This window comes from Carassius auratus, chromosome 44 (genome assembly GCF_003368295.1).
Source record: "Carassius auratus strain Wakin chromosome 44, ASM336829v1, whole genome shotgun sequence".
In the NCBI taxonomy this organism is placed as follows: Eukaryota; Metazoa; Chordata; class Actinopteri; order Cypriniformes; family Cyprinidae; genus Carassius; species Carassius auratus.
In genome coordinates this window covers 7,731,624-7,743,372 of record NC_039286.1, presented here as the reverse complement: position 1 = coordinate 7,743,372, position 11,749 = coordinate 7,731,624, and the positions used below count along the sequence as shown (strand labels likewise).

At 37.9% G+C, this 11,749-nt stretch overlaps 1 protein-coding gene across 3 annotated transcripts; it reads left to right on the top strand.

Moving 5' to 3' along the window:
• Window positions 1-577: 577 nt before the first annotated feature.
• LOC113062336 (myelin basic protein) lies at window positions 578-8,637 on the top strand. Of its 3 annotated transcripts, XM_026232118.1 has the most exons (6): window positions 578-835; window positions 1,911-1,979; window positions 4,172-4,198; window positions 4,536-4,556; window positions 5,891-5,980; window positions 7,320-8,637. In XM_026232118.1, the coding sequence occupies exons 1-6, from the start codon at window positions 716-718 to the stop codon at window positions 7,368-7,370; spliced, it is 378 nt and encodes a 125-aa protein (XP_026087903.1). In that variant the 5' UTR covers window positions 578-715; the 3' UTR covers window positions 7,371-8,637. The 3 variants fall into 3 exon arrangements, with proteins under 3 accessions (XP_026087903.1, XP_026087905.1, XP_026087904.1); XM_026232119.1 differs by lacking the exon at window positions 5,891-5,980 and having other exon boundaries at window positions 582-835; XM_026232120.1 differs by lacking the exons at window positions 4,536-4,556; window positions 5,891-5,980 and having other exon boundaries at window positions 580-835.
• The last annotated feature ends 3,112 nt before the right edge of the window (window positions 8,638-11,749 follow it).

Genomic DNA, 11,749 nt, shown 5'->3' with positions numbered 1-11,749 from the left:
GCAGATTGCACCATTTATCCAGGATATAAACTGCAGCCCTTACTTCAAGAAATCATTCCAAGAAGTAGTTCACAGCGTTTTTAAATAAAATGTATCAATGAAATAATAGAAGGCGTGTTTCAACTGTAGCATGACATCATCAGGGTGTGTCTATGCTGTTTAATCTTCTGGAGAAGTTTCATTGATACAGTATGTTAAACCACATGGCAACATTTGTCTAAAGCTAACAATTCCGAATCCTGTACATTGCAATATACCATACGCAATTTCTCTATGTAAACTATTTATATAATGAACATGAGTCACCACAACAATGGGTTGATAGTGAAGAACAGCTTCAGCACAGTGCTCTAGTTCTTTCTGATAGACAGGCCTTGTTGTGCTCGGCCCAAGTTGAGGCAGATGTATACTAGAACAATAGCAGCTCCTTTTATCAGAGAGCAGGGTGGTGACACCCTCCGCAGGCACACAAGGGCTCGAAAGAATGCCTGGCACCGGCTCAGAAAAAGTGACGCTATTAGAGACCCACCTCATCTCCCGTGATGCTGTGCAACAGAGGGGACGACACCTTCAAAGGCCAGCCCTTCTTCCTTAGAAGCGCCGAAGACTATCCAGAAAGTTTGCAGAGTGTCCCCAGAGCGGATTTTGGATTGAGTGAAGAAAGACATTCGTGGGCTGTCCAGACTGTAGACCACCAAACCGATCAACACCTAGAATGGCCACGGCAAGCACCTCTGGACAAAGTACCTTTGGGCTGGGCAGGAAGAAGAAGGCCCCTGGTCTCCTGGATCAGATTGGCAGGTTCTTTGGAGGAGACAAAAAGAAAAAGGGAAAGGTGAGTTTTTTTTGTTGTTTTTTTTTAACTTGTTTTCCATATTTTGTCATGGTCAATGACTACTTCTCAAAATTTCTTGGGCATAATATAGTTCAGGTGATTGCATTTGTGTCGCATTGGATTGGATGTAGTCTACAGATAAACAGAAATACTTAGGAGAAATACTCAAATTCAGATTAGATGGACTATTCTGATTATAGAGTTTCAGTTTACAGTTTGAAGTCCTAGTTTTTGAGGTTCTGTTTATTTACACCAAATACAGTCTATATTTCTGAATAATGTACAATCTCTAAGCTCTTGTAAAAGTTAATGTGCATATCAGTAAAATCCATTGAATATTATATATATATATATATATATATATATATATATATATATATATATATATATATATATATATATATATATATATATATAGTATTATTATTAATTTTTTTAACAACCTTTCCAGTCATACCACCAGATAAGAGGATGATTCCCCACGTTTAATTTCATGAAGCATTTGAAGAACTATGTCTTAAATCCTGTGAATGTTGGACAAATAGCTGAATCTGGTTGAAAATAAAGTTTCTTCCAAGATGAATGTTCAAACACTGTTCAGTCTGCTTTAGAAACTGATTATATTTATGGGTGTTTATTTATTTGGCTCCAGCAGAAGTCATTGGAGGCAAGATGGCTCAAATGTAAAAACCACTGAATTCTCACAGCATTAAGAAGCTTTGGGCACATCTGTTTGCAGTGCAAGTGATATCATTATAGTGGTTTGCTGTTCGTCTGGTAAAGTGTGATTCAATTATTGCCTCTAGGAAGAGCTTTATACTATTGACACTCATACCTCCTTGTTGCATTCTCATTTTAATGTTCAGAGCATGTCAATTTGAGTGCAAATGAAAATTTAGATTAGCATGATATTTTTATCTCTGTATTTGTTTGGCTGACTTTGCAGTTACATCTATTGAATCTTTAATAATTGAATTTCCAGCCCAGGAAGTTGTCTTAATATATGTTACAACTTGACTTTAGACATTTTTCTTTTATTTATTTATATGAAGGGCTCATTTCTTCCTCTCCACAGAGACCCCAGCACTCTTCCACTCGTCGTCATGGAGAAGTCAACCCTGTGGTGCATTTCTTCAGGAGCTTGGTAAGTATCCACATGTGCTGACATGGATTTTTAAGTGCTAAACTTCAGAGAGTGATGTGAAACCAACAATTGCAACCCAAGAAAAGAAATCAATTCCTCACAAGACATGAGAATGACATTTTCACACCTCCCTTCCTCTCATCTGTAGCTCCCACTGATCCAAAGAGTTTGTTACCACTCTCAAAGCACTGAGCTGCAGGAAAACATTACCTCAGCTGGCTCATTTATATAATAAGAGCATATATATTTAATGAAGACTATGGAAAAGCATGCTTCTTTATTTCTTTTTTTACCAAAATTCAATATGCCAAGGACAAGCTTTTGTTCTAGACATGGCACATTGTGTCTGGCCATTTGCTGGCTTAAGTTTGCATGCCAAGTTTGTCGTCATGTTCAACATGCAGCCCGTGTTTTCTTTGCTACAATATCCAGACTTGTTTTAATGTGAGACAGAAAACATTACACTCACTTACATCACTAGTGTTAGTTTCTCTTGTAGTAAAGAATGAGTCACTCTTTGAAAGTCACTGTTTCAGATGAAAAGATGTGCGTGGAAACTTACCTGAAAGAGAATGTTTAGCATTTTATTTAAAAATGATCTTTCTGCTTTAAAGGGGTCATATGATGCTATTTCAAGTTTTCTTTTCTCTTTGGAGTGTTACAAGCTGTTTGCGAATAGATAAGATCCCTAAAGTTGCAAAGACTAAAGTCTCAAACCCAAAGAGATATTCCTTATAAAAGTTAAGAATTGTTAATGCAAGTTAATGCCTCGTTGAAACACGCCCCCACATGTCTACATCACTGTGTGGGAAGATTTGCATAACATTGCCCAAATGTTAACACAAAGGCTTGACTTTGATTCTTGCTGAAGTATTGTTGCTGCTGAAACCATGTTGTGGAGAAGCTGTGTGTTTCATTGTGAAAGCAAAAATACTTTGTTTGGTCTTCCAAAAGAGGACACGACTAGAAATCAGTGGTTAGGTTGTAGGTTGTGTTTACAACACTATTCTAGAACAGTTCAAACCAAATATTCAGTTGTGTGCAATGCATATTACGGATGACGAGGATTGTTTCCTGGGAGAGTAGCCTACAATTCCGGTGTTCAGACAAATAATGCTGACTCACAGTCTGTAAGTACGTTTTCATATTTAAAGGATTTGCCACTGATGATTCAAACAAGAGTTTTGAGCAGTGTAGAGTAACGCTTGTTGTTTGTCGTTCTCCGATCAAAAATGCAGAGATGGATTTATATTTACTTGGCGCAATGCAACGCAACGCATAAAAAAACAGAATAATGAAATTATAATCAGTAATTATGTCCCCACTGGATGCAACAAATGCCTTGTTTATTATGGGTTTTAATATTTTTCTTGTCGCACCGGTGTTCTGATCGGCACATGGCATCACAGTATGGTGAGGGGTGTAACATTTCGGTCACACTCTTGAGGTATCGGCCAATTACAACGCACTCGACAACTGGCACATCAGCATGCAACTCGCTTTTCAGAACGATGAGCTTTGTAAAAATCAATGCGGTTTAGAAAGGCTGGGCATAGAGGAGAAACAATAATGTACGGTATGTGGAAATAATGTGTTTTTAGAACCTTAAACTGCATAAACACATTTCATTACACCAAATACACAAAATAATGTTTTTTTTTTGGCAACCTCATGTGACCCATTTAACATCATTTTTTTAATGTAAGATGTGATATTTAAATATTAAATTCCACTTTCAGATGACATGATTTGACTTGCAGATTTATCTCATTACTCATTTTCTTGAATTCTTCCCTGAAAACACAAAATCAGTTTTTTTTTGGAAACTAGATACGAATGTTAACGTTTCTCTCATTACTCAAGTCCTAAATTAAAAATTGTATTCTGGCAAGCACTAATTGCACAGTTGTTCCTCAGGTCTGTGGGCTTGTTCATTAAAAAGATACAGTCTCTGCTGTCATTAATCATCTGGACTGCAAGGAAGCCTAATGATCAACCCCATCTTTACAATTAAAAGTTTTCAAGGATTAGTTGTGTAAAGGTTGTTCAAGGATTGCTTATCTTGTGTGCATTCCACTGGATAACGCAACATGTCTTTATAATATTCAGACCTCTAAATTAAAAGCTGTGCCTGTGCCTTTTGAATGCTTAAAATATTCCCTGACTAAAAGTTTCGATTTGTTTCCTTGAAGGGGTCTTCTTCTCGTCCCAAGTCGAGGGTAAGTTTAATATCCCATTTTTCTACTGGCATTTTTCTAATTCCATTGTTTAAAATGGTTTTGGTATATGCATTTATTTCAAGAAAATGCTTTGCCTAGGGTATAAATGGTGCCAAAGCAAGAATATGATATTCATAACACTATATTTGTCAACAATTACCTCTAACCATGAGGTTTCCACCTCCCTCTTAAATTAACAATATAGCTGGTTGCTAGCAGATAGAATAGATTTGACCCATAATAATTTTCCATGACCTCTCATATCCAGCAATGAAATTAGAAATTCATCTAAGAAGAAAATTAATGAGTCTACTTTTTTTTTTTTTTTCATGTGCAGTGGAGAGAACTGTTGGGTCTGGTATGTCACTTATCCTTGATGTGATTCACAATTGCATTCACAGACACCCTCATGAACAGATCTGATTGGCTGATTGCAGGAAGTCTTCTTGTCCTGTCTCATTTCTAATAGATCTGTCATGTTACTTAATCATTTGTTCTCTTCTTTGTGAATTAACCAATGCATCGCTCTAATTACAGCTGCTGAACTTTTGACTGTGCTTCATGCGATCTTCTCTTTAACCTATGGGATTGGATGATTTATAGGTGGAATGGGTTCATTTTCCACAAATCCCCAGATTGATAACATTTTTAGTTTTGTGGAGGGGCCATGATATTTAAGCCCATGCCATTTTATTTATTGGAGTTTATTAAGCATTATTGAATTGTGCTTTCAGTTTAGCCACATTTAATGCTTTCAATTCAATTATTATACTTATTAAGGCACACTCTCATAAGATTACATATGCATAATTTCAGTACAGAACATTCTTATGTTAAAATGCATAAATTAGGAATAACTTAAGAAATTGGTTGTAATTTTAAACTAATCTTTTATGTGATTATGAATTTCCACAGCTTTTAGCTGTGCTATTTTACATAAAAGAGTGATCTCGGGCACGGAAATGATTAGATCATTATTAGCGTTTTCATGTTTTTGCTTTCTTTCTTTCTTCTACTGTATTTTATTTATTATTATTTTTTGCCTTGATCGTTGCACTTTTTTTCTGATGGAATTTCTCCTGAACAGCAGGGCTTTTTCTGAGTCACAGCCAGTAAAGCAGCTTTCTCTCTAGGGGTCTTCAAACTCTTGACTCATACTCCAACCCATCTTCTCCTTTACCAGGTCTTGATTCACTGACTCACCAGTGTTCCCTGTGTTTGTTTGTTTTTCATGTGAGGTTTAACTCCACAGGCTCAAATACATAAAAACATGCAGCACTGTATTTGGACATTAACAACTGACGCAAAAAGCATTCTTCTTTGGCCTGCAAAACTGTTTCGTTCAGAAAATTCCCTATTGTAGATCAAAAAATGTAAATAACCTGTCTTATGATTATCCTTCTATGCAGCACTCTTGCCATCTCTAAATCACCCCCTCATATAATACCGAGCAAACATGTAACGTTCTCTATGCTTCAACTTTGCACGCTTCGTTTGTAGAAATACACTGATGCATCACCAATCAAAACATAGCACAGAATGTATACTGGAACATTTGAAACACTAGAATTATTATTATTTTTTTTTTTTAATTCACAGTTTGAAATAACATCACAAAGATAAACATATTCATAGTATATCAGTAAACAGCAGTGGGCTGGTATCTTCTTTTGTTCATAAACTGTGTTTTAGGCTTCCCCGTCAACGCATGGCTTGGAGAGCATTAGATCGCCTCACAGACGCAGAAGGGAACAGAACACACTCTCCAGAATCTTCAACCTGGTGAGCCTAAAACAGCAGAGAACGACTCTCTGAGAAGACTGTCATACATATTTAAGATCTTTTTTAGCTATTTAAAAAAAGGTTATTCTCAATGAAGCGCAATTACAGTTGATTGATGCTTCTTTATGCAAATGCCTACAAAGAAATCAATTTCAACATCGTGGTGTAATTAAGGCTATTAAAAATGTTCGATAACGAGATGTTGCATAGATTATTGCTTTGAAACCATCTAGAACTCTCTTTCTGTGCTTGAAGAGGCATGTGAAAAAGTGAACGAGAATGTCCTTGATAAGACTATCGACTGCTTCTGTTCTGACCCAAAGTAACCTTCTGTATGCAAGTCCAATAATATCCATCTCTCACTAAAGTAATGACACCTATCCCGTCAGTGAGGGCTGTGCAGTCTTTCAGCAAACATTGAAGGTCTTTTATTCACTTAAGCTTTTCAAAATCAATATTTATTTATGTTATAAAGAAAGCCTGTCTCATCTTTTTCAATTTTACAGTCAAAGTGAGTCTTTCTTTGTGCCTCAACCTTGCTTAAGTTCATTGAGCAGTCAGAAGCATTTTGAACTTTTGCCCGGTGCAGGGCAAGTATTCATATCTCTTCATGCTTATTTTCACTGATTGCCAGTAATATTTGATTTTCAGTGGATTAAGGAATATCACCTGCTCCTAAAAAGAATCATTCACATTAAAGTGAAAATTCTGCCATCATTCACTCATCCTTATGTCTTTCCAGACTTTTTCCATCCATTGGAAATAAAGATGGTAAACATCACATTGGAGGTGCTTTTTTCCATAGAAAGAAAACGGATGGGAGATGCATATCATTTTTAAACTAGTACTGTTTTTAACATTTTAAGTGTGACATTCAAGCAATAAGACACTGATGTTCGCGTTTAGCTCAAAACATCTACCTCATCTGCTCTTTTGCCTAATTTCCTTTTCTCCCTTTTGCATTTTTCACATGACAATCTCTCCTGAACCGAGGAAACTATCAAATCAGACTGGCTTTCCACATCCATTGTGCTGTAGAACTAAAACGCTGAGTGCTCAGATCACTCTTTTAGAAACACTTCTACAATATGGATTACTCAGCATTGTCCGTTTTGTTATAAAATTCACTAGTTGTGACATTGAGCACATGGTCCTTCACCCATTCTGCTGATGCTCTGTGCTATTTCTGTGCAAGCTTCAGCGTTTATTCTTTTGTAATATGTTTGAGAACTAACATTGATTTTGACCTTGCATAATCCAACACCAATGTTGAGAAGGTTTCGTGTTACGCAATTGACATGACAATGACCACGCAATGACAACTTCTCTCCAATCTCAGGGAGAAAGCCGATCTCGCTCTCCACCCAAACGCTGGAGCACCATCTTCTGAGCCCTTCCCCGACCAGAAAAACACCAAGATGGAAGAGAGTGAAACGGATGAAAAGCAAAAACTTGAGAGGGAGGATCTCTGCCCTTTATACTCACAAGTCGCAGCAAGTTTAACAGACTAACATTAGCCATCTTCGCTTCCTAGATCTTCGCTTTCCTGCAATCCAAGTATTTGTTGTTACAAGCCTGCAGGGTTTTATAAGCATGTGTGGACTGTATGTGTGCAAAACTGCTGCAATAATTGTCAATGGTCAGGAGATGCGATATTTGGACGACTAGTTGCTATATTGAAAGTCTCCCTGCAAAATTTAGTTCAAAGAAGATCATCATACCTCAGAAATCCAGATTAACCATGACTATTATTGTTTGATTATTAGTCTTAATTGACCGAACTAGACAGACTGTTTCTCTGTTTGAACCATTAAACATAAAAGTAAGATATAATGTCCATCAAGACCCCATTACTGTATAATTCATCCTCAGTGATGTGCAGTGTATTTGTGGATATTTATGTTAATTGTGGTCCTTGTGTTATATATTGGTTATGTTCTTTGTACCAAGAACTATGTATATAGGACTATTTATTGTGTTTTGAGCAACATAAAAATGACCTAATATTAAATTTGATTTATTTCAGTAATTATTTAGCTCTTTTATTAGAAACATGCCTTAAAATTATTACTCAAAGACTAAAAACACGATTTTGTGGATTAGGGTGTAGATTCTAAGCATATCTGATGTTTGGATTGTATGCCCTCAAATGTTACACTTCGGTATGTGTTTTAAAACAGCCTGTAAATGTTGTCTGCGTCATTATGTCTGCTATGTTATTTTAAAAAAGATCTCATGTAATCACCAGGGGTAGGATTAAAATTTAATAACAGACTTGCAAAAATCTAGGACAGTCACTGGGAGCATAAAGGGTATGAAACCGGTGGAAGGAAACCTGAAAGTGTATGAGGGATAATGTGAGAAATTATGAGGAATTCCGAGAGAGTGTGGTGGAGTTTATTCAGCTGATTTTTATTTCTGTGATGTTTCTCACATGTCTAAATAATGTTCATTGTTTCGTGTCTCATAGACTGTATGTATCACTTCCTGTATGTATTGTTTCTGAAATACTGCTGAATAAACATTAGGTCAAATATTCTCCCTGTCAGCGCTGGATTTTTCTCCAAAATGGTGCTACGAGTGGCCAGGTGTTCTGATGTAATATCTTTAACCTTCCCTTTATTTATGAAGTAACTAAATAAAGAATCAGAAACGTAGTCTGTGTTTGACAGTGTGTTTGTTCCTCTTTTAAGGTCTTTCTCTTATTAAGTGTTTCTTTCTTTCTTTCTTTCTTAAAACACTGACGTGAAAGAATAAGAAAAGGGAAATAAAATCATCGATTTAGAAGATTCTCAGTATTCTCTCTGAAGTAAATGACCTTTACTTGGTGTGCTCAATCTGGCCAATTGTGCGTGAGATAGACAGACACTTGGTACTTTCACTTTAAGTGCCCTTAAAATAAGTCTCTTGAAAGGTCACTGAAATGCCTTAAACGGTTTCAAGATACCAAATGTGTCAAAACAGAGTGTAAATATTAGCCTGAAGACCTGGATTTGCCAGGAATGCTAGCTATTTTATTTGCTACAATGCTAATAATAATAATTGTAACAATAAGTCATTATAAGCTGCTTAAAGGAACACATTAAAAGAGCATTTCAGGAACATTATGCTGACATTCAAATAATGTTCTACTAAAATTATCAAACGGGACATTTGTATGTTCTTAGAATATTTCAAATATTTCTGGAATGTGTTGTTTGAAATTAAGTACTGAATACTGAATTTAAAGGGTGAAAAGGGCAGACAAAAGAAGCATGTGACTACTTATAAGGCACTTAAAGACCTGCATGAGCATGTGACAAGTGACTTCAGAATTATGTCTCGCAAAATAAATTAATTCCTAAAAAATTATTACAGATAAAAACAACTGTAGAAACAATGAGCTACCTACTCTTTAATGCTATCATGTTGTACAACATCTGCATTGCAAACTGTATTGCTGCCATTGTCTTTAAAATATGCATCCATAGCAATGCAATTTCGTTACCATAGAAACCAACGCAGATATTCAGTAAAATGGAAGAGCCTCACAGGACACACAAATTGGATCTGAACAGTTGCAATACACAGTGACAGTGCAGGAGGTCAATCATTTAAATCAGATTCCAATCGGATCAACAAATAATTGGATTTGGACTGACTGTCTAAACATGGTTGTAGATTGCTGAAGCATTAACTTAATATAGCCTACTTTTTTGTCATTCCATATAGAATGATGCAGTGCAGAAGAGCAGCATCATAATCAGAAGAGCAGCATCAGAATTTCATATCCCAGATAGCATGTGCTAGTAATCGGCCTGAACTCAGCTGTCCCATTGGGGCGTGAATTAGCTGCCCCAGACTCGGCATGCATTATCTGGGCCTACAGCTCACTCTGACACATGTATTTTTCTTATGGCTGTAAAACACTGGGCCGATTCCTGTTCAGCATGAGGTGTTCACTCAAAAGGTGTTACTGTGATTTTGACAAGTAAGACATGTTCTGGGTACAGTCAAACCAACATTTATTCAGACACATTTCACACATTATCACAGTTTATTCAGTTTAGAAAATGGGAGTAAAACATGTCTTCTTCTGGCAGAGAATGAAATAACATTCACCACCATATGAGTGGCCTAATAAACATTTTGTCAGAGATTCACAGTCACCACTATCAACACAGTCATCAGCACCGATGTTCACACGATCACAATCACCTTATTAATTGACCATCCGTTGGAAAGCAAGGGCTGACTCTAGGACTCGATTCTGTATCTTCTCATTCTCCACACTTCACTTTCCCCTCTGCATTTACTATCACCTTAGTCAATAAAGACGTGATGTAACCATAACCTTCCGTGCCTTGTAGCCTTTGTCCATCAAAGAAGACCGGACCTGGACTTTTGGCAGGTGATGGAGCACCAGCCTCTCTCTGCTGCACACATGCTGGAAGAATTGATCAATACTCTTTGAGTTTCACTCACTCTGGCACCTGCCTCTGGATGTCCCATTGCCATTCCTGCTTCCTATGCAGCTGGGTGTCGCAGCCTTCTACTCCAAGTCTCGCTCCCACCTAGCGTTCTAAGGAAGCATTTCTCATTTCTCTGTTAAGCGGTAAAGCGTTGCTGTGGCCAAGGGGGATTTGGAATGCCTAAATTATTAATTCCTATTAAGCTTTCTCCATCCATTTCAAGGAGGTCGTTGGTGTGGCTGTGGGAAGGTTGTCTGGGCAAGATCAGCTCCTGCGATTACGTCATGGTGGATCCTCTATCTATGAATATACCTTGGAGTTCCGCACGCTTGCCGCCACAGCGGTTAGGATTGAGGCCGCACTACTGAGAGCTTTCCGTCTGGGGATAAATCCCTATATTCACACCCAGATACAATGACATCGAAATACAATGACATCGTGGGACTGGAAAGTTTCATGCATTATGCCTCCCACATTTCACAACGCCTCATTTCTTGTTTCGAGGATGAAGCCAAAAAACAGCTAACCCACTCCTGGGCCTCCAGTACCAGAACCCATGCAAATGAATTTTTACTCTATTATCCCACACGGAGCGTCCTTGCCACGTAGCAATTGGCCTATGTCTGAACAGTGCTTTTCCAGATCATGCCATCAGGAATTGCTCCGTAAGACCTCTATGCCCAGCGGTGAGTACAATTCACGATTCAACTCAAGCCAGATATTTCTTCAATGTCCCTTCTCCCGCCTCCCCGTCTCCATCATTGTGCATATTTCTTCCAAAAACTGACATATGCAGAATAAAACTACGACATCGGCAACTGTGAACTCTGGCCATCAAGTAAGTTCTGGAGGAGTAGCATCACTGGTTGGAGGAAGCCTTTTCACCATTCACCGTCATAAGCGACCAGAAGAATTTACAATATCTCAGATGCCAAATGCCTTAACTCCCGTCAAGCACACTGTTTCCTATTCTTCACACGGTTCCATTTCATCATCACATACCATCCCGAAAACCAAAACCCCAAGGCCAATGCTCTCTCCTGGTTACATGCACCAGATCAGCCCTCCGATCCAGAACCTATTCTCCCTCCAGCCCTCATTGTCAGCCCTATTCAATGGGAACCTACCGAAAACATACGTGATGCGAACCAAAACTAGCCAGTTCTGCAAGGAGGCCCAGAAGGGAAAGGATAATGGCTGGGAGGATGGCACCTATGTCTTATCTTCAAGGTCCTCAGTTAATCTTGTATGTATGGAAGGCCTTCTTTTGGCTTCTAGTGGTCCCCATCAGCTTATCCTCCAGCTACCGTCCCCAGAC